This window comes from Anoplopoma fimbria, chromosome 22, assembly GCF_027596085.1.
Source record: "Anoplopoma fimbria isolate UVic2021 breed Golden Eagle Sablefish chromosome 22, Afim_UVic_2022, whole genome shotgun sequence".
Taxonomy (NCBI): Eukaryota; Metazoa; Chordata; class Actinopteri; order Perciformes; family Anoplopomatidae; genus Anoplopoma; species Anoplopoma fimbria.
This window is the reverse complement of record NC_072470.1, coordinates 4,266,851-4,292,796: the sequence shown is the minus strand read 5'-3', so window position 1 is coordinate 4,292,796 and position 25,946 is coordinate 4,266,851. Positions and strand designations below refer to the sequence as shown.

Sequence of the window (25,946 nt, the reverse complement as noted above, 5' to 3'; positions counted from 1 at the left end):
CAGACACACACACACACACACACACACACACACACACACACACACACACACACACACACACACACACACACACACACACACACCGGACACAGTGTTATCTTACTGTCCTAGTCCTGTCAGTCATTAACCAGGTTGTAGATTCTTGGCACCGGATCTGCTTTTAATGGACCGACAGACTTTAATTTCAGAGCGGTTTGCCTCCAGACACTTCAGATATGATTCATTTTAGATGATAAACCTGAAAGCTCTTTAACACTTGAGACTTGTTTACTGCAAGAAAACAGACAAAGCTGCAGGCAAACAATAAAGTGATGATGTGAAACTGAACTGCAGTATTAGCAGCAGTAGTAGTAATGCCTTTAACATTAATTAAATCTATGCAGACTTTAATAAGTTCCTCACAGAAACATAATGAAGTGGATTAGAGTTTCGTCATGAAGGGAAAGCTATATAAGAGTTAAATCTGACAGTTATTCCTCCTCACTTTATTTAAAACTAAACTTTTTAAAAGTTGGATTAGACTTGATCATTCTGCAAAGTTTGGTGGATTTTACCCCCTTTTTAAAAAGGCAACATGCACAAGAAAACTATTTCAAAATATGCAGATTTATTTATTTATTTATAAGAAATTTGATTTCACAATCAATTCAATATAAAAGAAAAGCGTTGACATGTTTGACGACAACAGATCCCAAAGTTCACCTGCCTGTCTCTGAGTAAATGAAGCGACACCACCATCTAGTGGACAAAACGAGTCAATGCAGACTTAAAAACTAAGTAAAAAGCAGAAAAATGTGGGTTTCTTTTGCATCCTTGGCATGCCTGCTTATGGCTGATGTATCTAAAGCGTCTTCCCATGTACTGTACATATTCTAATAGAATTAGATAAATATGCATGCAGTGTTAAATGCAACCATTAAAGATTTGGATTAAAATAAGTATTTTCTTACTTGAAAAACAAATCAACATGTCAACTGAAATACTTCACACTACTGCAGGATTATAGAAACATCCAAAAAGTATTAGGCGGATAAGTAGTACAATAAAGTTTAAAAAAAGAACTAGATAAAATAAGATAGTGATAGTCAGGGTGATAATGTCATGCACTGTGCTTCTGATATATTAACACCTAATTGTGTTTAGACTCATGTGTTGAATGGATGTAATGAAAAGGTGTGAAAACAAGTTACCAGCAGCAGAGTGTGGGTGGAAAGTATCAGCAGCAGAACACAATGAGGCAGAATGTAAGCAGACAATAAAAATACATTTAAATCTATGCAATTAAATGAAGATACAATCACTTTAGAGGAGCTGCAAACATGTCCGTTATGTCAAATTTTGTAATTTTCTGTTGCCATAAAGAAGCTGCTAGTACAGGAAAACCTCCAGCACACACACACACACACACACACACACACACACACACACACCAGATAGTCATCTTGCACTCGGCGGTAGCTCGGCACAAACAGCTAACGCACTAAAAAACCACAAACACATTTTCAGCTTAAAGACACAGGATATGTGCCACACACACACACGCTGACACACACACCGTCTGCCTGCATTGCTCTGAGCATTCAGCCTGACAAACAACGAGCTGTAGAGGAAGAAATGACGCAGTGTGAAACATTCATTTCCCCGCTTATATTTTACTGGAAAAGTCGCATTACAATTGACATCATTTATTTCATTGTGTGCAGTTTGAATTTACATTTTTACATTAAGAAAGCAGTTAGTTTGATGGATACAATGCAAGTCCTTTGGTATTGTTGTTTCTATAGATAGATAGGGATATGTGATGTGGTTCCTTGTTTCTTTACTGCATAGAAACACATTTATTCACATTATGATTAGGTTAACCTGTCTGTCTTTTCATGAGCCAAACCTGCAGTTCCCAAAAATAAAGCATTAATGATAAATCTTTATATAGTTTGTCAGGTGAAGAAAATGTGACCTGTCTCTGGTAAAAAAAAAACAACTAATTCACACAAAATTACAAACAAAAAGTTACAACAAAGAACTGCATACAAATGTACACAAAAATAGTTTGTGTAAGACTGATATTAAAAGGCTGCAGTGAAAATATTCGGCTCTTACAATAAAAAAACCTTTCAAATTGCATTAATCTATGCAGTCTGTCTGGAAAGAAAATTAAATCATGGATGGAAAAAAAACAATAACTGTAACCAGATAATCGTTTATGTGGGAAGAGATGCTAAATAAATTACTTTTATTATGCTTATTTGCTTTTTGCCGAGTTAGATGAGCAGATACATCAAGATCATGGAGTTTATCTTTAAACCTGAACTAAAAGGTCCAATAACAAGCCTTTTTCCTGAGCTTTCTGGAACCTCGTGGTCTTCCTCAGGGAGTTTGCTAACATTCGGCTCATTATTGTTCGTTCCTTTCCAGGTTAAGTACAGTCATGTTAATACTCACTTAATTCATCCATCCTCCTGAGAAGATGATTTATATGTTATCTGACACAAACATGTCATCAACTCAAGTATAAAAAACATTACAAAGTTAAAAAAAAAATACAGAAGTACAAAAACTCTCTGAATATCAGTTTGAGATTATGAACGTAATATCTCATTATTTTGCAATAATGGCCTTTTATACTTCAGAGTCTTTCTAGTCATTCTTGAGAGAAACAACAAAACAAAGCAGAGCAGAAAAAAATGAAACAGGAAAAAAGAGGAAAATTAATATTCAACAAGGTTACAGTTCCAGTCACCATTTGTTATCCACTATTATTAAATTATTTAATGGAAATAATGAAATAGTGGTTTGATATCTTGAGAAAAAAGACAATTTAATAGTTAAATTAAAAGTTTAATTTTAATATTTTAATATTTAAACAATGTTATGCAAGAAGGCTATCCAAGATTTAATGGCATAATGAACTTAAATAAGATTCATAGTTTCATAGTTTGCTTCAGTGATTATTAACATATTAATACAAACTTTTTCTGGTGAACTCATGACATTTAACGCCGAGGCACAGAGGAGTGAAGCGTCTTTCATCTCCGTTTCCTGTTTGAGTCTGAATGAATTCATCAAACATCAATAGGGGTAAAAAAAAAAAAAAAAGAAAAAAAAAAGAAAAAGAAGAAAAAGCTGGTGATGACAATTTCTAATCTCCAACACTCACTTGGTGTCACAGTTTGGCCGTTTTGGTAGCTTTCTTCCTGGGCTGAGGAAGAGGAGGAGGCTGCTCTTCATCAATCTTAGCAGCTGGTCTCGGGGCCTGAAAGGAACAGAGAAGAAGAAGAGCGTCAGACGGGACGCCACACTGATGGTTTCAGGTGAGCGCTCCTCTAAGGACCCACTGGGACCGCCTACCTGTGCAGGTTTCCGGGGGCTGGGCTGAGGCTGAGCGTTGGGGTGGTCGGGGGTTTTGGGAAGCTGGTGGTTGCGGTGCTGCCTGGGGCGGTGCTGGCGAGGACCGGTGTGGCCGGCCGGCTGCTGGTGGGGATGATGGTGGTGGGGGTGTTGATCTGGAGGATGATTGTGTTGATTCTGGTGTTGATGCTGTTCGTTGGTCCACGCCAATCGAAGCTCCCCCTCATCTGTGGAGTTAGAACATAAACACAGGTGATGGGTCAAACCTGATGATTTACTATTTAAACTACGTTCTTCAATAAAGAGCTATTTATTGGATGTGTGTATTTGTATATCTACACACAACATCAATAACACACACTATAAAAGCCATTTTCTAAAGGTGAGTTATGACAATAACATTATAAAAACATTTAAAAAATAAAACCTCACCCTTCAGTTGCAAGCGTTTCCTCCGCTTGGTGCGGATGCAGCAAACAATAACGATGATCATCAGCAACAAAACAAGACCTGACATGGATAGACATTATAAAAGTCAACACTTATATATATATATATATATATATATATATATATATATTTCAATCAAGTGTAATTCCTTTTAAGTTACTGTGAGGAACTTTTAACTGGTTATGAAACAGTGCTGATGCCTCTGCATCACAAGACCATCAGGGACAGCACAGTCTATTTCTTTATAGTCCAACGGGAGAACCAGAACCAGAACTGAGCGGGTCAGACGTCACACCCTGCTGTGCTCAAATAAGATGTTCTCTAAAGGGACTCTGTTGCTTGGAAACACTACCGCTTTTCTCCACAGGGGCCGCCAAAATCAACACAATATGAAAGTCCCTCGTAGGAGCTTTAATTATAATTCCACGGTATTTCAGCTGCACCACATACATATACACACATATCACCAGGAGCAGATATTCAACAGTTAAAAAGCATATATTAGTATATTCAATCTAATAAAAGATACCGCCATACTTTGACTGGGAGCTCGAGCTAGGTGAGCAGACATACCTCCTCCGGCTCCCACGATATACCAGGTATTTATTCCCCATACATATTCAGGGAAAATGGGTGCTGGAGAGGGAAAGAGAAGGAGAAGAAACACATCGAATCAGTATAGGTTCTGTCTATTTCACTGGTTTTGTTTGATGGATAAATGGGCTGAAAGCAACACATAACCTGCATTACTTATCCGGTCATTTAACTTCTCTAACAATCAAAATATTCATGTGAGAATTCAATGACAGACGTGATAATCCCACTGGATGATACTCACTTTTTCCCATGCAGTGTTGTGTAACAGGCTCACTGGACGCATCGCTGACCTTGTTGGAAACTTGGCAGCTGAAGGAGTCTGTCATCACCTGATCCACCTTTTGCTTCACAGTCGGACCTTTCTCCTTTTCCAACTTCTTTTTGTTCCGAAACCATGCAAAGGTTAAATCTTTGACCAGCTGGGTAAAAGTGTCATCAATGGATGGATTAGAAGGTTTTAATCAGAATATGTAACAGAAAACATCAAGGGTAACACCTGGCAGGACAATTGGAATTTGACAAACTCTGAAAGAAATCTTGATTACAGAAATCATTGGTTATAGAGGAATCATTTAGACAATACTCCACTTATACTGCTTTCTAAATACTTTTGTTCTCACCTTTGCTTGAACCTCGCAGGTGAATGTGACATCTGATTTTGTACATGATATCTTCACCGAAGGCTTCGGGACTGGGTCTGAGTAGAGTAGATCAGAATTAAAGTGGTGCTCATTATGCATCGGAAAAACATTTCCATGACAAAAAGTTACTTATATTTCATGTTCACTAATATTTAGTTGTAACCTACCCACTACACATAAATTCGTGGTTTTAAAAACCCCTTTTGTCAGGCCATTCACATCAAAAGCTTGGGGCGTGTATTTCCCAGCTTGGCTCTCCGAGATATTTGTCAATATCAGGGATCCATTTTTAGTCAGTGACTCCTGGTTCCCTGTTATAAAGGAGGTTTTTCTTCTATGTAAGATGATCTTGTCGTTGTGAATCCATCTCAGTGAGCCCTGCTGGTCCACCGCGGATAACATCGGCATCGTAACGGTCCTGCCTTTTGCAGTGTATAAGTTGCATACTTCCTCAGAATCTTTGGAACAGAAAGAGAAGGTGAAGAAACACAGAGAATCAGATGGCAAATTCCTGACAACTCATATTAAATACTGTGATATTTGTACGGTTGCTCCCATAACCAATACAAGACTGTTCTTTTGAGATGAACCCACATCCTGAGTGCGTGGTGCCACTGCCAACCATAAACATCCCACCAGCTTCTGCCTATTTTGGTTGTTGGTTGTTTGAGAACAGAAGAGGCCGCTCTTCCATGCAGTGAGATCTGATCCAGACCATTAAATAGGAGTTGAGATATTTCACTGGATATACAAAAAATTTGGACCGGCTGCTGGCGTTGGATGAAAAGTCAGGCGGTCGTCAAAGTCATAGGGGTTCATCCTCTGGGGACCACGCTACTAGCAGTCCATGAAATAGTTGTTGAGATATCAATGTTTTAAGTGGAAACTCTCAAGTTTATTAAGTACTTGATTTAGACTTTAATTTAACCTTCACCGGGGGACAATTTAGTTCCATTTCATCCCCCTCACATCGACATGTATGCCTTTGACAATTACAATAACGGCATATTTAATGTCTACAGTATGAAGTTAAAGGATTTACAGTCCTACTTGTTCCCCGAAATAAACAGAAATGCCTGAGGACCATTTGTCAGAGCAAGAATGTGGCTAGTTCTACAGGAAACTCTGCAGCCGTCCTGCACCGATCGCTTCACCTCGTCACACAGACTGCAGCGCACGGAAGATGGATGATGTGAGTGTCATATCCTGTTGTCCTAAAAATGCACTCAAGACAGGTGTCTGTCTTGAAGCGCCCCAACTTTATTTCTATTTCCGAAAGATGACGATCAGACGAAAGTTTGTCGGCAATTCTGAAGCTTAACGTGTCATTTTTTTTGTAAACATATATACGTATTATATCTTATTGTTTTTTATAAGAAGTTAACCAAAAAACAGATCATTTTGTCTAATAATCAAACAATGTAACTTTGACAGAGTTTCATTTTCTGTGGAAGGAGTCACCATGTGACGAGGTCTCATGTTAATATTTTCCATCACAATAAAAAAAAAAAAAAAAAAAAGACATTTGGTGGTTTCTTTGGAGCACATATTTGAGTCACTAGCCAAGACAGGGTTAATGCCTTCATTTCAATGGCAGTTAAAACATTACACATCAGTGTTTCCAAAGACTTTTTTTCTGGGGACCCACTTTTTAAAAAACAACAAACCATCGCCACCCATTTCACAACAGGCCTTATCTAGATAGCGTGAAATTGTGAAATGGCAGCAAAATGTTTTTTTTACCATTTTTACTGCCATTTCCACATCACCTTAAATTCTCTTGAGTAATACAGCCGTGTTATTTAAAATACACACATGTCCAATATTTCATAAATGAGACCAAGTCAATACATTTAGGCGGAGTGAACAGGTTTCATTTCCCCTCGTTAGCAAAACAAACTGAATGTCCGCTAGCCTTTCATATCAGATTAATATTATAAGCAGGCTACAACGATCCAAACAGGAACGTTCAGGCCATATGGGATTCTTTACAAAACAACTGTTGCATCCTGTAAAACATAATCCACTCGTCTGATTGGCTGGTAGCATCTCTTCCTGCAGATCTCATCTCGCAGTATACAATCGACAGAAATGTTAGATACTTTTTCCATCAAACTGAAAGTAAGTTCAATGATGCAATTTATGACATGTAAAAAAAGGTTGGAAAGACTTCATATCTTAAAGTGCAAAAATCCACCTTAAGACATTTCTCTTAAGCCTCCTCTTAAAGATAAAAGACTGATCACCTTTAATGATTAGATTACTTAAGATATCACAAACTGTTTTAATGTAACTTTAAAGTCTTATTATGTTGAGATTCAGTTTCTTGAATTCCATCCTCCCAGTATTGACGGAGAGAAAATTCCCAGAACTTTTATTATTATCGGTATTTATCATCGGATAATGATCTTAAACTATTTGTTCGTCGGGATTTCAGATACCAGTTCTCAATGATTAAATGAAGCCGTTTTATAACCTCAGAACAATTCCGGGAAGCAACAGAAGAATGCGTGCTGCTTTGTGCAACAACCACAACTTCACACCTCCGAGGCTGCAACCATGAAACTGGACAACTTTGACATTTCAAAATTGAGAGACAATAAAACTGTTCACCAGCAACACCTAAATCTGCTTTTTAATCATTATCATTAATCATTTGTTAAGTTGAATGAATTTACAAAATGCATGTCTATAAAACCAAATAATTAAATAATAATAGCATTACAAAACCTAAAAATGATTTTACAGTTTCATTGATCAACTATAGATCATCCAGCAACTCCTAATGTGAAACTTTCTAAAACAGACTCATTACATATTTGACCTGTTTTCACATTTGATAGTTGAGATTAAAACAAACAAAAAATATATATTTTTTATCTTTTTTAATGTATTTGAACGTCAAAACTCTTTTTAGTAAAATCATTATCTATATCTTGTCCCAACATTTGGTATCAAAACTGTCTCAAACGTGTCTGTTATGTGCTGCATTTATGTCATTTTATTTCTTGTATATTAATGTATTTCAACATTTCAGGTGTTGAAATCACTTTTCTCTCTTGCGTGTCTGATGCTTCAGGAGGTCACTTCCACTGAAGCGCCTCTGCTTTGCTTTTTGTTCGTCCCTGTAACCTCATTTCAGACCGACGTCACCACATCAGCAGCGTGTTTCTGCTGCAAACAACGTTGCTCGATGATTTCATTTGTCGAACTCGTCGCATTCACCCACAATCACACCAAAGTAATAGCTATACCTAATTTGGATCTGATCTATTTAGTTTTCACAAATTTTTGTCGATATAATAGTCAAATTTAAAGGATTAGTCCAGTGTTCCCGCATGTTTGAGCCCATTTACTGTATATTTTTCCATAAATGGAAATTCTGTTTTTAATCTGTTTTTCAACTTGAGCTGTTTCAATCATGTGTTTGTTGTTTGTTGAACTTATACTAAATGAATATTTATTAAAATGCATTCATAAATTGTTATCAATAAGTTATTGTTGGAGTTTACATTAAATACATACATTTCAGTATGTTAAACAATTACAGATCCTCAGGCAACTCTGAATGTGAATTAAACACTGTACTGAAATAATTGTTAATGTTTGAAATTCATGTAAATGTTTGGTTTGTAAAATAATTGGCATTAATACATTTTTGTTTTTAGATTTGTAGAAACAGAACAGCCAGGGTTGAAAACATGTTAAAGACCCTCATTTAACTCTAATTCTAGCAGAGAATATAAAAGTAAATTATTTGAAAAGTACAAAAAGTTGTCCAGAGAAATCAAAAAAGAAAAAATCTTTAGAATATAAATGTAAAGAATCAGAACTGTTACAGGAAGTGTGTTTGAAGTCTGATACTAAAAAAAGATCTTACAGAATGTACGCTGGTTAAATATTCAAGTCAGATCAAAATCTTTAAAATCCTCACATTATAACATCTCCCTCTTCAGAAATAGGAGTGTGTTTTGTTTATTTGTGCCGTACCTGTGGAGGAGATGGCGAAGCAGCAGAGAAGGAGCAGAGAGATGGTGGAGACAGCAGCCATCTTCATCACCATCCTCATCATACAAAAAAAAGAAAGAAGAACGGCAGCTTTCCATTATCAAGGTTATTTCCTGTCAGAGCAGCTACATCACCTCCTTTATGTGTGTGTGTGTGTGTGTGTGTGTGTGTGTGTGTGTGTGTGTGTGTGTGTGTGTGTGTGTGTGTGTGTGTGTGTGTGTGTGTGTATGACTTCTAAAGGAAGTGATCCAAGGGGCCCGATCTACTTTCATAGTCAAAGAACAAAGTGAGCAAAGCTACAGTCATATTTAGAGATTTACTGCTTCAGTTCCTAAAAATATAATCATGACCTCCAGCTAAAGATCATCACTAAATCTAGACAGAAAAACCAAGTTATTACAAATCTGTGTGACTTGTGTTTTAAGACTTTAAACCATAAATTGTGATCAGTTGGAAACCACTTCCCCTTGTATTGTCAAAGTTTAGGTTCAAGTTAAAGTGATTGCATTTGTCTACTCACCATTTTCCATCTTTCCGTTTCTTGTTGTTTCCATAACCTTTAAAAATAAATAAGAAATGTTGTCATTTAGAGCAAGAATTAAGACTTTTCTGACAAGTAAGGTCATGCAAATTTAATTTCAGATAAACACATTTTCTCTTTATTTTGGCTTGAAAGAATAAAATTAATTAACAACAAAACTATTGCTCAGGCGCATAAAAACAGAACGCTAATCAATCTGTACCGTAGGTCAAGACTTGAGTGTCGGACTAGATTTGTACTGAGACAGGACAGACTCGTGAAATAAAATACTATAAACTGGGAACTGAGAATCTGCTTCTCTCTCGTGAACTGCAGCTTCAGTTCACACACACACACAGAAACTGAGACTTTTGTTGCTGAGATTTTTGTTCCTCTTTTGGTTTTGGATTTGGACCTCGAGCTTGTTCCGTTTTGACCTGTGGATGTGTGAGTTTGAATGCATGCATGCATTAATCTGTATATGAGCATGTATAAGTCTGCACAAACAGTTCATATCTGGGGTTTGACGAAAATATACTGCCTCCTTTTATTCTGCAACAAACAATAATAATCTGAAATCCTTTCAAATAAATCACATTTCTGGTTCTATTTGTGGCTGACATTTTTATCACTTACAACTATCAAAATGAGTTTGATATCAGCGCTCCATCTTGAAGGACTACACAGTAAACGTTTTAAATGGGTGTCTCATATGTTATATGCCTGTTCCTTCGACTCCTCTCTCCTCGTATCCCCCGTGGGCGGGACTAAGATTCTAGGCGAGGAGTCAAAGAAAAGGAATCAAGGAGGCATAAAATCAAGAAATGAGAAAGACCCCAGGTTGCTCACGACACAAGATAAGATAATCCTTTATTAGTCCCAGGAAAAAGGCCTTGTTTTGTGTTTGAACATATTGAAAACAAATGTAAACCCTACAACCTTAATGATGAGTTCATGAGAATACCACTGTGTGGGTAGTTTATCAGTTCAGTTATTTACCTCATTAAAACGAGTTCATGTGAAAAGCATTCAGCAGAGTCGGCAGCATCTGTCAACCACCATACACCCACACCACAGCCTCAACATTTCCTCCGCTACTTAAGCAGTTTGCCTTGAGAAGAGGGGCTTTCTGTCATATCATTGTTTAAAATAGTATTTTATTGACGTTGCCTAATAGATTGTTTTTGCTTCTATGGAACAAAACAGACTTATTATCACCTCATTGTGGATGTCTTAGCAACGGAAAGTGTAGTGCAGCGGGACTGGATTTTAAATGTTTTGATTGGTTAAATATACATTTTGTGGCATTGACGAGATGATTCCAAATTGTATAAGCCTACATTTAAATGTAAATATATCAGTATGTGTGTGAGAATGTGTCAATGCTACTGGTTTGTATTGTTCTGTGTGTTGGCACGGACTTAAAGCTAGGGTGGGCGATTTTGGAGAAAACAGCCGTTGAGATTCCGTCGCGTGCTCTCTGGCCTCTTAACCTGCTGTAGCTCCTCCCACCGAACGTCAGTTATGCGCGTTCATGTGAATTCAGTTACATTGATAGGAAGACGAAACACCATGTCCGATTCCGCAGCCAATAAGAACGGAGAATTCGCTCTGATTGGTCAAAGTGTACATGAGCGGTGGCAATTTTTGGGTGCGGCCCACAGAGGCAGGGGAGAGCAAAGTTATGAGCAGATATTCTCAGAGCACTTCACCTACATATAGCTGACTGGCTATTAGGACAGTTTTGCCAAATATTACAGTAAAGAAATTACCCACCCTAGCTTTAACCTGCTGCCAATTGGCTTCATGTGTGTTCAATCAAGCCATTGAGCAAATCACAAGTGTGGTTTGCACCGTCTGCAGAGCTCTGTGATGCATCAAACAGAAACATTTTCTGACTCTCTTTCTGTGTGCGAGTTCCTGTTTTGACTGACCATAGAAGAAGACAAAATACTTTTTTATTTTTTATTTTCAACCCTTGCGAAACCACTCGCAACAAAAAGAACCGCAACTCAACTTGAAAAACAGTGACACGCTTTAACTGCATTTGCCCACAAGGTGGCACTATCATACTTCAAGTGCATGTAGTTCATCAAAACACCATGAATGTAATGTTGCATGAACTAAAGTACAGTTATGTTCCTTAATGAGTATTTAGTATTGTATACATTGATTAGAAAAGGAATACTTGGCCAGGACTATGGTTGCTAACATTACAGATGTAAACAGACCCTTTAATAGCATCAGAAACCAATGACTAATGTTGAGCTGTTTCTGACTGTGTGTGTATATTTAAAATATCTGTTAGCCACTAGAGATTGTGGTGTCTTTGACATCATGGTGGTTTCCTTTTGTCTATATTTAGGGTACAGATCATACCTTTAAATGTTCACAAACGAAGCAAACCTTAAGGTAAAGGAAGTGAGTTAAGATTCCCTTAACAATGTTCTTGTCTGCTTTTTTCCATTAGTCTTCATCCACAAATGTTGAATATGTGAAACCAAAACGTGAAAATGACTTCACTTTATTAAAATAAAAATTAAAAACGTTGAACACTGTTTATCTTTAGAGATATACAGAATTTTCTTGAAAATAGGATTTAACATAATTGGAAATATTAATAAGGTTCTAATTTTTCGCAAACTTTACTTAAAAAAAACTGCATTATTAGACAAATAGTGAGTCATTATTATAAGATATGGAGTTAATGATTCATTTAAAAAATTCAAAAACAGAATGCAATATGCTCCTCTTATAAACTGCATTTTAAATGATGATGACAAATTCCCAGAATATAAAGTAATTTAAGAACATGACTTTAAGATCAGGACTACATCATTCTTCTTTCTTTTTACTTCTACATTAGTTAAGAATAGAAACGACAGTGTTCATCTGGAATCTGTTTCATATATAAAGCAGATCACATGAAGGTTTAGATGAAAGCAGCTTCTGGTTTTATATGGTCCGAGCTCAGTTTACGTAAACTGCTTAAACTTTTAAATTGTGATTAATGGTATCAGTGCTTCATATGGTCGGATAATTAAAGGGGGACACATGTAGTCCTGAGTCCAGATCAGATGTTGTGATGGGGTGAGTTCATGCAGACTGCTTGTGCTCCTGTGAGAGACACAGATGACCCTCTTCTGTTAAATGGGCCTTTATAAATAGAGCAGTTATTTTTCCACTGCTCTCGTCCAACTTGCCTGTATATAAAAAAAAAAAACCTTTTAGATACCTCAGCTTCCAATCGCAATCCTCTGTGTCAACCTCAACAACCAATCACGGCCATTCGGATGACTCCATCATCATATCAGAAGGCTCTAAATAACCGAAGCCGATCAGATGTTTGAACGAGGCTGCATCCGATCAAAGTGTTGTGATGAGCAGAGTGACCCTTCAAATATTATTACATTCGATATTGATTTAATTTAAAAAAGAATAAAATAATTTCATCGACATTAAAAGACACGTAACAAGTCTTTCTTGGAAACTTGCCCAAGTCAAACTCAACATATGACCTGAACAAACTATTTCTAAAAAACAATCTGTTGCCTCAGTGAGTATATTTTATTGGTCTTAACTATTTACAAGTAAATAAATAAAGTTAGGATGAGAAGGAATCATCTGCAATAGTTGGAAAGAGACACTTTTCGCCGTCTACTCTTCCACCTGTCTAGTTTATCGGCAAAAAAAACAAAACTTTCCTTTTTCTTAAATCAAAAGTTGCATCAAGAACAACTTCAGGTTTTCTTTTTCACAATGTTTGATGTGAAATCACTAGAAATAAAATCACATACTAAACATCAAATCCACTTTTTTTGGCCAAATCTTTAACGGCGCTCAAAAGTCAGCTGAGATTGCTTTATAGCCTTTTTTCCCAAACTGGATATTTAGTTTTCACTTCAGACCCGGAGTGGGATGTTTTACGGGCTAGCACGCTAACTATGGGTTGGGGAGTCCGTCCCAATGGTTGCATTTACAATAAAGTACTAAAAAACAGTAGGACACATTGTAATTAACAACATAACTTAAAGAGAGACTGTGTGGAGTCTGTGTGGTCAGTTTGCTCTCCATATAAATTAATTCAATCAGATTTAGTAGCTGTTGTCGACCTTCACTGCTGCATCTTTATTACACTGTAAGTTTTTTTGTCCAGGACTCCCAAACAGTTCAGCACAGCCTGTTGTACTCTCCTTTGTGACTCTTTTTATAGCCTCGATGTGATGAAACAATATTGATGACACAATGGAAGGAATGCCAACTGTGCTCTAATGACGGACAGCGATAAGAACATTTCGTTATGCATTTAGTAGTCAGCGCTATCTGCAACGCTCATCCTGTAATCCCCTCCGGACGACACAGCAGGAACAATGTCACTGTTCACTGACACTCTATGTGAAAATCTTTGTGTTATAGAGTATTGTTTGTCCAGTAAGGTAATATTCCACAAATGTTTTTAAGCAATCTGCATTATTACAAATGTCCATCTGATTCTGAATGAGGTTTTCTTTACTTTTAGCTCTGAATCTAGAGGAAGTTCTACTTTTCTTGACAGGAGACGGACAGTATTGCTAATGGAAAGCTAATGTTATGAGTTTTCAGTGTTTGTTGAAGGTTAACAGAGCAGAGACTGATGAGGGCGTCTCTCATTAATCACAAACCGGACCTAAAGACGTATTTTTCTGCTCGCAGCAAATGAAAACAAAACCTCTCCGGCTCACATGGACTGAACAGAATCCTGATGTATCAGAGTACTTTGTACAAAACCAAACCTATACATAGTAGTATAGCAGTAGCTCTGATCTCACAGTAGATAGGCCCCAGTAGGTTTGGGTTTCTATTTTCAAAGGAATGACAAGTGTGTCCAAAAACCCAGTGCACTGGATTTATGTTATTTTTAGGGGCTGAGTGTCCAGAGGCATCCCGTTTCTGAGTGCTTGTTGTCGGGTATCTCTGGGGAACGCCGTCGTTTGGAGGCGCTGGATTTGAGTGATTACTCTGGATAGGTGCTGCAGATTTGCGAGGTTTAATTTCTATAGGGGCGGCTGCATTTTGTTGTATGTGGCTTTATTGAATAAGTATGAATACACATGCCTGGATTCGAGTTAGCCAGCTGTGGTTACTTTCAGCTGCTGTGGTACATAAGCAGGACTCGGTTAGCGGCCATTTGAGATTCAGCATCAGGTGTGTTGGATTTAAAACCACACGGGGAAGCCAACTATTGGGGATTTGTTGTGTTTCACACTTGGTGGGTTGGGTGCGTTTGATTTATGTTAGTTGGACAGATTAATATTTCAGGAGATCTTAAAGTTGGAGGCCTCAGACAGGGTGTGATGTATGTTTTGATATTAGATCAGAATGACTCTGGATTCAAAGTGTTTCTTTTGGATTAGATTTGTGTTATTTTAAATTGGGAGCACTGGCAGCCTCCAGTTACTGGGGAGACTTCCTTTAGGTTTTTTTGTAGGACTTTTGACCCCTGAGGAGGCAACTCTTTATCACTTCCTGAGCAGAGCGGAGACAGCAGCTGCTTCCCAGCAGCTGTCTTGCTGGAAGACACCTCAGCAGGCTGGATGCAGAGCGTCTGAATATCTCCGGGACGTAACACTCGACTCTTCCAACCGCCATGCAAGCTTGAACTCTGGAAAAAGTCTCTATTAAGGCTTCAGCTGAGATAAAGACACAACTCTAGCAGATTTAATTATCTCCCAAATATCAATAAGGTGTGTGTTTTAATTGCAATTAAGCACATCACAACACTTAATTATCCGTTTTAACAAAGCTAAAACCAGAGCTTGTTGTGTCAGTTAGAGATTTTAAGATATAAACTGTACATCACGTTATACACATCGTTATTTTTTCATATTTAGCCCCTGGGACTGGAAACTCTCTCCAACATCTGTAACATTTAATAAAACTACGCAGCCTTAAGGAACCTTTAACCCACTCGAGTCTCCAAATTAGATTTTCCTAAATTTAATCTTTGTGAAATTCTATTCGCAAACACTTTAATGTCATTTGAGTGAGTTTCAGAGGAGAATTGTTTCGGGGGTTGTGCTTCAAGAGCCCATATCAGATAAACCCCGCTCTTAGACGGAGGCCTCTGGGGAACAGCTAGCTGTGGGCTCCTCCACATAGCTGGCTATATCTGGAGAACAGAGAGAGGGAGAGAAAGGGAAGGAGGGAATGTGTGTGAAGCTGCCAACAGCAGCAGTACGTCCTCCAGGGTAAACACTGCTGATGGGGTAAACCCGCCCTCCATCCCTCCTCACCCCTAAAATGCCCTTTCTCTCCCTCGCTCTCTCCCATCGTCTATCTCGTTGCCTCTACCTCTTCGTCATGCTCTACAAGCAATATGCGACAAATGACATCAACAAAATGACAAAGAGGGATAATGAACGCCAGGGTCATCAGCTTTCACGCAGTCCAAATAAAATGGAATGATAGTTTCAGTTGGAGGATGAAAGGAGAGGAGGGCAGCTTAGGACACGGCCTTTGTGAATGAACACTTCCTTCTGTAAAGTCACAGCTGACACGAAGAGCCAAACATACCCGGTGCATTTACAATATACCGCGGATTGATGTGTAGCCAAGCGTCTCATGACACTAGTGGGCATTATTTAGCTTCTTACGTGCATAGTTATATATAGAGAACGCATCAATGCAGTGTCATAGTATTTTTAGGTCTGATAAGCCTTTAAACTCATAGATTTGTTCGTCTAGTTGGGTTTTCTGAATCATATTTTTATTATCTAAGCAGCAAGTGAAGCAACACGCCCCTCAGAGGCTGTTTTCAGTCTGAACGCCCAAATATAAAGTTTATCCACTACAGGTCAGATCAGGACCAAACCCTCCTGTAAATACCAGAATAGTGTAAACATACCTAAATATGGCGACACTAAAGGAGGCGACTCCGTTGTTAATCTTGATATTAGAGCAGAAACAGCAGCAGTGTTGACAAGTCTGTGGTTTCCCTTCAAAACGTTGTATTTTATTATTAGATCTGAACTTTCTCTTGTGTATCAGTTGGCATTTGGCCTGTGAGTGCAGCTGTAGGAAAGGTCCCCACAGAATAATCCCCTGGTGTCTGTGAAACATCCATCACAAGTCACAGGTTTTTACTTTTCATGCATGTGTTCTTTACTAACCTCACTGACAAGGAGAGAACTAATCTCCCTCTCTTGCGACTGGCAGCAGAAAGGTTTTTCTCTCCGGCCCGCTGCAGTTTTGATGTTTCTCTCACTCTGTCTCTCTCTCTCTCTCTCTCTCTCTCTTCTCTCTCTCTCTCTCCTCTGGGCTCAGGTCAGAGCCGTCTGGCTTTTCACCATGTAAGGCTGCAGAGCTGAACTGCTCCTGGGACATAAAAAAAAGAACATTGTGGAATTCTGTTTTATAATTCAGTTAGAAATAAAAAAAAAAAAAGCAGTGTGTTTGTGAAGATACAAATGAATAATTGAGATACTGAAAGTCAATCAGATATACAATTACATTTCTGACAGCAGAGATGACCATGTTGCCAGTGTAAATATTAACACTAGTTTGTCTGAGATCACACAGGGTGGAGGATTTCTATCAGTAGTGTTCCACGTGCTAACATGCTATTACCATCCACAGAGAGAGGTCGCTAATAAACAAACCAAGAATGCTAAAATCTTCTTCCCCTTGGAGACAGATGACCTTTCAAATAGTTGTTTTTTAAGCAGAACATTTCTTGGTACTGCCATGCATGTCTGACGTCATTACAACAATGTTTGGTCTTGAAAGAGCACCGTAAACCCTCTGGGAGGATACCTATTTTTATTTTAAAATAAAGGCCAACGTTAGGTTTGTGTACCAATACAAAGACCTGAAAAACACCAACGTCCAGACTAACTATGATGCTGTCCATATAAATAATATAAAACATAAACCACTGGTTCAATTAGCTATAGGGAATAGCAAAGAAAGAAGAACTTTATAAAGCTACTGACACAGAACTTGTTAACACTGTAATGACCTCCAGAGGGATGAATCCTGAGGAACTGTCTTAACAGCAGACTATTTGTTATTTCTAACAGATCCGTCTGTCTTTCTCTTTTTCTATTGAACATGAAACTTTTTCTTTGCCTCCGTAGATTTGATTTCTCATCTTATTCTCCTGCTAATAACTCATTTTTTATTATTCCTCTTTCCCACTTCAAATGTTTATGAAACGCTGGTCTTCTTCCGTCAATACATTTGCATTTCCTTTCCCAGCCTTCCCACAGGGACGATCATGTGTTTCCTCTTCCATCTTTGCGGAACCACAGTTGTCATAAAGCAGGTTGACCGACATATCTGCTTGTAATGAGTCTATCTGTGTATCCGGCAGTGGAGCAGAGAGAAGCAGCAACAACAGAGCTGACTGCCCGGTACACGACACAGCCTGTTTACACGCACATTCTCCTTTTAAGGCAGATGCAAAGCTTTCTGGGACGCGGCAGGGGGGTTATTTTTACTTTTTTCCGGACCTTTTTTTTTAAGAGCTTGTCTCTTTTGATTTCTACCAAGTGGAGGATGCTGTCCAGGACTTCACACACAAACTCTGCCGAAGACCCAGAATTTGTTTTCTTAACCTCAAAATATGTTTTATTCTGATATCAGTTTGTATGTCAAAAGTCGTACTCAGATATGATTACCCTCACGTTGAAGGATGGCCGGATCAATTCATCTTAAATCTTAAAAATGAGCTTTCTGTGACGGTGTTTTTGAGCTCTTACTAACAAACAAACTAATCTAGTATTTATTCTCCAACAGCAGCAAAAAGAAAAAGATTCTTGTATGTTGTTACGTGGCTGAATTAATACCAGTTCAAAGTTTTACAAGACACATTTAGAAAACAAGGCTATTATTTTGTCATCACTGCTACAACAATATCAGCATCCCAGAGGATCAGGTCACAGACTTTTGCCTGCGTGTTCATGGCCAAGCTGTATATTTAGAGGCGCCATCAGCTGCTCGGTGCGTCTATCAGCTGTCTATCGGGCTGCCAAGGATAATGAAGACAATAGAGGGGTCCAGCCATGATGTTTGATCGGAGGCCAAACAGCGAGCTTGCTCTGGAATCCCAACACGGTGAAGCCATCCATCACACTGAGGATGCTCAGCAACAGAACCACAGGAAGTGGAAAGAACAGGACGAGCACTAGGAAATAAATCCCCCGATTTCTTCCTGGTTGGTCACGATGCATCATCATTAACGTCTTTCTTTGACTCGATAAGTTAGAGCACTTTGTTTTAGAATTTGTAATAGAAAGAAATCAATTGTAAATGTGTACAAAAACAGCAGCAATGAAGCTTTAATAACATAATACGTCATGATAACTGTAGGTTTCTCCTTTTTCTTGATATCATGCAAACGTTTTAACTGTAATCTCTGCTGTCTGAATATGTCTACATTCACAGGTTTTGGGCTTTTGGGAAATGCTGTCTGCTAAAATGAAAATTTTATACAAACAACAATATAAGACCTTTTTTTTGATTAATGATCGATTCCAAAAAAAAATCTGTTTAAAACAGACATACGATATGTAATATTATTTGTGAATGAAATATTAACAGATTCAAAGATTTAATTGTGTTCAGCTTGTAATCATTTAACATTATTTCAGGTGCATATAGAACATTCATGGGAACCTGGTTTTAACAACTGTCAGGTTTATGGTATAAATGGAAATTCTTGAAAACAGTGATGCAGCTCCAATAATTCAATGGAAATGTTATCGCCACTCTCCTAAAATCTTTTCTAGGATGTCCTGCCTCTCTCTCTCTCTCTCTCTCTCTCTCTCTCTCTCTCTCGTTGTGTTTACAGCCTTGGAGAGCGTTGCATATCTGACATTTCTCTCTCAAACTCCAACCAGCTCTGTTCTCATCTGAAAGGTAAGAACCAGCATCCTCCACAGAAAACAGCTGCTCTTCATCTTTATTTCATTGTCCAACAGTAGATTAGGAGATAATGATGACAGCAGATTTAGGAGATAATAACGCTTAGAATTAATCTGGACTATAAGAGTCATTAAAAAGCATTAAGTATTGTTATTTCTAGTGGAGTAAATGACCATTAAACTGTTTCTCATGGAGCCCTAAAGGCTTCCTGAAGTTTAAGTTAGTCAGTTGTTTATAATCAGCTGATTGGTGAAGGAGAACAGTGGGACATCATTGATCTATCTGTCAGGGAAACAGTAGGCTGTTTTGTGTTTAGATACACAGGGTAACTGTATGAATCACGTCGTCTTCTTATAAAAAAAGTCATTGTTCACATACGGGTCGGACCAGAGGGGGAGAAAAGAGGGGGAATGGAAACTGGACTGAACCTCCCAGAGGGATAAACACTCGTCTCCACTCTGTGCATTCCCATCCAAAGCACATGATGTGATTCTAGAGCGCTGAGGAGCATCGATTCTATCGTTTAACTTTAAAGTAGCCGACGTAAACAAACGGTATCTGGTCTGATATGACAACTTATATCACAGGTTTAAATGTTCAAATTGATAAACTGGTATTTAACGGAGGCTGAACTTGTGAAGAGGAGTGTTTTAGAGTCAATGTCCTGTGGTGACCTTGATATGTTTTCAGAGACTTTTTCCATCCTCATCACAGATTTACTTTTCTTTACTCCATGATGGCATCTCAAGGAGGTGCATGGACCTGGTTCTAAATAAACGTTTCAAAAAAGGCATAGAAAAAAGCAAGAGTTCAGTATTGCCGAGTAATTTGCAAATGCAATACAAATCAAAATCCAAACATACAAATGAGCACAGTGGAAATCATTATTTTTTTACAAACTTTGCAAGATTTGTTAACTTCTTCATGACCTTATTGATGAATATGTTTTTTTCAAATTCAACAGTGCTTTGATTTGTCCTTTAATATTAATTAACTTATGTGTTTCTATCGTCGTCACAGCCAGCACAAATTAATTAATAATAATACTCCCCACCTTAATCTTCAGTGGGAACACAGTCACAAAAATATCTTATCTTATCTTATTTGAAATTCTGAATTTATTTAGAATTTTAGCCAAACCTAAAGACATTTAATTAATCAGCAGGTGGGTGACGCTGACCGTGCCTTACTTATGATAATAGGTCATTATGTATCCGTCTTACCTACAGTTTACTCCTTGATACCATTCGATCATTTTCAAAGATGATACTGCAACTGTTTTGTTGACAGAAATGTGTTGATTTCAAGGAAAAGGAGCAAGTGATGACAAGTGATTGTGGAGCTACTTGTGCCATAAACTCACAGACAGAGGAAAGCCTGGGTTTATTTCCTGTCAACATTTAACTTGTCTTTTGTGGAAATGAGGATTACTTTCACGGTGAAGAAGGACAGACAGCTTTTTCTCATGAAATGGCTGACAGTCGGCACTCGGCACGTAATGATGTGAACAGACAAAGGGAGGATATCATGGAGCACCAGTCACTCACATGATGTCAGTCCCACGGCGATGAGAGGCCCAAACACAAGATGATTCCCAATATAATGTCAAAGTGCACAGGGATACAGGATAAAACTAAGTAGAGGGATAGAAAGCACTTAAATCTAGAGAAGACAAACCTTCAGTGGCCTTCTTTCCTAAAGCTTCATTCCTATTCAAATGTACGTAATTATTACAATGTGAATGTGTCACCTGTTTCTGCTTCAGTCAATCCAGCTATGTATCTTTAATTCAAACTAAACCAAGCTTCTAAATGCAGCTAATTTAAGGTGAGACGTTATTTCAAACTACGCCACACATTTTCTCGTACGTGCAGAGAGGATGTTTGAGTCTTCAGGTCTTAGAAATCAAACCTCAAAAAGCTCCTTCTGCCAGAAACGACACCTCAGTCACCTCAGAAGGCCTCAAAGCAGACTGACGCTCTTATGGTGCTATCCCATAGGGTATGAGGACATGTGTGTGTGTGTGTGTGTGTGTGTGTGTGTGTGTGTGTGTGTGTGTGTGTGTGTGTGTGTGTGTGTGTGTGTGTGTGTGTGTGTGTGTGTGTTAAGGTGCTAACATGTCAAGTGATAAGACAAAAGTGAAATGATAAAAATAGATGTGTTGAAAAGTCTGTAGGAGGATCCGAATGGCTAAAATTACTCCTGTTATCTGTTACTGCAGTCTGATCCCAGACTGCAGCGAAGTAAACAAAGAAAGAAAGGAAAGAAAGAATACATAGCCATCCAAAATGGCCACTTTGTTTCAGTGCCGCCCTCAGGACAAACCTTTGCACACATGATATCTCTGCTGCACAGATTACCAGCCCAACAACAGACGTCTCTCATGACAAGGCTCCAGGAATCCAGAGCCGTCTGCATGTCGTTCCGCGCTTCTGTATTACAATTAAAACAATGCACGCAGCAGGGCCGCTGGCAGGACTTTTAATCTGGTTAAAAATAGCACAGCGCTTGGCAGAGCCGACGTACGAGTGTTGAGATGTTCGGTGTTTGTGGGAGCCACTAATGCACTAAAGCACGGTCACCTTGTCGCGGTGCGTTTGATCTCAGGAAAGTCCCACATCTGATGACAAAGAGGGATTCAGCAGAGCGCTCGTTGGTTATTTCTCCTGGCGTGCCTTTTTCTACTTTTATTCATTCGACATGCAGAAGAGCGTCTGAAAAATGAAGAGCTGAATTAATGAGGAAAAGAACACACTGCTGTCCAGTTAGATGACCTGTATGGAGGCCAATATTGGCAAAGGTCCACAAAGGTTCACTTTAAATGCTGAAATTCAGGGATGAAATCGTCCTTTTTGCCTTCAGATGGTAGGTAGGTTATATATATATATATATATATATTAGTTCATCCTTAATCAAAATGTCTTATATGGTGTGTTTGGGTTCACGTCTCTTCATTGCACGATGTGAATGCAGACCACGTGGGTCACATTGTGTCACCGCTACTAGAGTCTGACTTAACACATCATCACAGCAGAGCTGGCGCCTCCGAGCTGCTCCCTTATCATCACACCGCGTGCTGTGATCCAGAAAGGTCACACAAGACCTCAACCAGGACACATCACCCAGTGGAGGGTGCTGAAGCGCCCTTCATGCTTCCTGTTAAAGAGAAGAAGCAACAGGGAACTATGTCTTTAACCTTTTTCTTACTTTTTTTCCCATCAGCAGGGAGAAGACAAGAGAAGAGGCCTCTGTTTTGGTTGTGTAAGGAGGACTGAACCGCTTCAGGCCAGGCTGCATAAATAAACACCTGACCTGAAATCGTCTCCAGACACCCAGCTCCCCGACCTCCCCTCCTCAAACCGGCCGGACCAGCTCCAGTCCAGCTCCGCTCGGCCCACACAGGCCCCAGCAGCCTGACCCATCTCCCTCCTCTCGTTATCCAGCCCATCAAAATCTAACCAGCCCGCCGTCTCCATGGAGCGCGTTCAGCACATGACCAAGTCGGCCATCCGCCGAGCGTCCATGATCGAGGTGAACCCACAAGCCAAGAGGAACCTGCAGGAGCTCTTCGTCAACTTCACCCTCATCCTCATCTGCCTGCTGCTCATTTACATCATCGTCCTGCTGAGCAGCTGAGAGCAGCGGAGCCAGGGAGAGAGTCCGGCATGTGGACGCGGGTTGGGCTGAGATATGGGCTTTATTAATACAGGTCGTATTTCTAATAAAGCAATAATAATATCCCCATATATCAGCCTAACCCTGTCTGACAAACGCTGAAAACAATCATGGCCAAACTCTCTCAAATTGTTTCTATTAGAGCAGATCAGGGATCAGCTTCCCTGCATCTCTTTCTCAAGGGAATGACCTAAAGTGACCCGACTTCAAGAGTTTAGACTTCACTGTGTGTGCATGTATATCTGCTCATTCAGACTAACAGCCTGCTCACATCACAATGTGTTGATTTAAGCTGATTTATGAGGGAGATTTGATTCCCTCCATGTCTCCTGCTTCAGTAATAATAGGTGCAATATGCAAAAACATCAATGCATCACGGTTGTTTAATTACCATTTCCTGTGAGCACTGTTGCTTCCTGCAGCCCTCCACCACCACCTGGAGAAAGATTTTTTTCCATTAGTATTTGTTATTGCCTAACAAACATAAATAAAACACTTGATATAATACTTAGAGATCATTCTAAGTATTGTAAGCCTGTAAAGTATGTGACGTATAGACCGAGAGCGTCTTCAACCTTTAGGCAGCTTACCTGCAGGTGTCTCTGTTGGGCTACATGAACATATAATTCACTTTATTTATGGACTACTTTGTTTGGGCTTCAAAGATTAATGTACATCTGTTATAAAGTGTGCAAATAGAGAGTTTTAAACACATGCATGCCACACACAACCTCTGATTTAGGCCTGACTTATCTGTGGTTTGTCAGTTATGAGGAAGACTTCACTTTGCATGGTGTGATTTGACTTAATGATGTTTTCTGTTTATGCCATTTAAGTACATGCATCTGTTTAGTTAAAACTATTATTGACTAAAGCTGACATTTATGGTTAATTACAGAAGTTACCAGCCACATTGACATGCCATTTATCTTCAGTAAATGTGCCAAGGCAGAAAATGTAAAACTATCAATTGCATTTACATTTTGAATTTGACATTATTGAGATAAAATTGTAGTTTTGTTCTTTTATGTATGTTTGGAAGATTGCACAACCTGAATTTGGAATAATGAATGGAATAAAGAAATTGCATGTCAATAAAATTAAAGTGGTTCTCCTGCTGCAAGTGTGGAAATGTGTTTTATTAAATGCACATTGTAATTTAATATGTTTGGGAAATATGCATAAAAATACAGGTCCCTGAAAGCAGCATCAGAGGATAATTGACCAGTTTATGGGTATTTGGATAATGTTAAGGCTTCATAAATTAATATTGACTCACCAAGAAAAAAAATATCTTCCATTCTTCAACAATTCAGAATTAAAAGGTACAGTTCATTCATAAAAGCTTACAAACATACCGCCATGTTCCTAGACAGCAACAGCCATTAAGTGTTAGCTTCCTCACACCTGCTAGCCAGCAGGAATTTCATTCTTTTTTAAAAGTGGAATGTGATTGGTTAATTTAATGTTGTTAAGCGCCAACCACAGAGCTCCCTGACATGTTTGGGTTTTTTTTTACCTAGCAACTAGCTTTACCTTGGATTCTGATTGGTTATTTTTTGAGGGATTTTGCTCGAGTTTTACAATTATAATAATTTGCCTGTGAAATAAATCCTGAAATAAATGAATTAAGCAAGAAAATAAAAATAAAAATAAAAATAAAAATAAAAATAAAAATAAAAATAAAAATAAAAATAAAAAAAAAAATAAAAAAATAATTTGGTTACTTCAAGGGGCTATTTCATAATGTCACATTTATTGATTTCAGGAGACTTTGATTTCATAATGCCACTTTCATCAAAATATAGATTAGATTTCAGCTATTGGGCCTTTTATCTTGTAGACTAATTTACTAATATAACTGCATTTAGATACAAGCTTATAATATTATATAAAAGCTTTATATATTGTTTCTAACCTAACCTTACCTGTCAAACCTTGTGTCATACATTTTGAAATGATTTTCCACCAAATACAATAACTTCTACATTCTTGTCAGCATATATGAGACTCATTTGGTCATTATATATAAACAATAGTGTTCTCTCTGCTATTTCTAAGAAATCTTCAGCACTATTTGCATAAATAAACGTGCATGAATTGTATATTGTTTCTGCAAAAAACAGCAGCAAACAAGAGGTTGAGGAAGTTCCTCATGCACACACACACACACACACACACACACACACACACACACACACACACACACACACACACACACACACACACACACACACACACCACTAAAAGGAGCACAAGAGAAGGTTTTATCTCACAATCATTATTTTACTGTTCCATAACATACAACAGAAATTATACAAATATAAATAAATATTGTTGCTATAATTGTTATATATTTTTTACTTCAAAAATGGCAAGACAGACATCATTAAATAATAAGTCACAAGGGTGACATCAAATCACTTTCACATAAAAAAAAACTAAACTAAACCGACAATAAATGTTTTAATAAGTTGCAGTTTCAGTGGGTCATTGATGGTCAGCTGATGCTAATGTTAAAAAAACAAATTGCACAAGTTTCCACTGCCAGGTGTTGAGAAACAGTTCATTTTGAAAGGTTACAACATTTCAAAAAGCATTAAATCAACCAATGGGCTTTGAGAAAATACATAAATAACAAACCAAACAGTACAGACATGGGAACAGTTTAAAAAGAAACAGATAAATAAATAAATATATTTCATTTTATTCTATTTCATTAAAGAGTTTTGCACCTTTATCCGTTTATAATAAACAATCTGACCACAAAGTCCATTTAGGAGCTGTTCTGGAGCTCCTACCAA

At 38.3% G+C, this 25,946-nt stretch overlaps 2 protein-coding genes across 4 annotated transcripts; one reads left to right on the top strand and one right to left on the bottom strand.

The window, feature by feature from the left end:
* Positions 1–1,628: 1,628 nt before the first annotated feature.
* si:ch211-132g1.1 (T-cell surface antigen CD2) lies at positions 1,629–23,576 on the bottom strand. 3 transcript variants are annotated; one of them, XM_054623862.1, is made up of 11 exons: positions 23,534–23,576; positions 16,713–16,917; positions 9,565–9,601; positions 9,027–9,100; positions 5,204–5,494; positions 5,016–5,092; positions 4,637–4,814; positions 4,372–4,434; positions 3,781–3,858; positions 3,349–3,575; positions 1,629–3,253 (listed from the first exon to the last, which is right to left on the bottom strand). In XM_054623862.1, exons 4-11 carry the CDS (start codon positions 9,097–9,099, stop codon positions 3,164–3,166), a joined length of 1,077 nt encoding a protein of 358 aa, XP_054479837.1. In that variant the 5' UTR covers position 9,100; positions 9,565–9,601; positions 16,713–16,917; positions 23,534–23,576; the 3' UTR covers positions 1,629–3,163. The 3 variants fall into 3 exon arrangements, with proteins under 3 accessions (XP_054479837.1, XP_054479836.1, XP_054479835.1); XM_054623861.1 differs by lacking the exon at positions 23,534–23,576 and adding an exon at positions 22,050–22,120; XM_054623860.1 differs by lacking the exons at positions 9,565–9,601; positions 16,713–16,917; positions 23,534–23,576 and having other exon boundaries at positions 9,027–9,105.
* Positions 22,719–24,213, top strand: pln (phospholamban). The gene has a single exon (XM_054624136.1). It carries the CDS (start codon positions 22,942–22,944, stop codon positions 23,101–23,103), a length of 162 nt encoding a protein of 53 aa, XP_054480111.1. The 5' UTR covers positions 22,719–22,941; the 3' UTR covers positions 23,104–24,213.
* The last annotated feature ends 1,733 nt before the right edge of the window (positions 24,214–25,946 follow it).

Coding starts and splice junctions, on each gene's coding strand:
- si:ch211-132g1.1 (XM_054623860.1), bottom strand. CDS start 9,105: ATGAGGATGGTGATGAAGATGGCTGCTGTCTCCACCATCTCTCTGCTC. Junction 5,495..9,026: donor CTTCGCCATCTCCTCCACAG/GTACGGCACAAA, acceptor TCTGTTCCAAAG/ATTCTGAGGAAGTATGCAAC. Junction 4,815..5,015: donor CCTGCGAGGTTCAAGCAAAG/GTGAGAACAAAA, acceptor ACTTTTACCCAG/CTGGTCAAAGATTTAACCTT.
- pln (XM_054624136.1), top strand. CDS start 22,942: ATGGAGCGCGTTCAGCACATGACCAAGTCGGCCATCCGCCGAGCGTCC.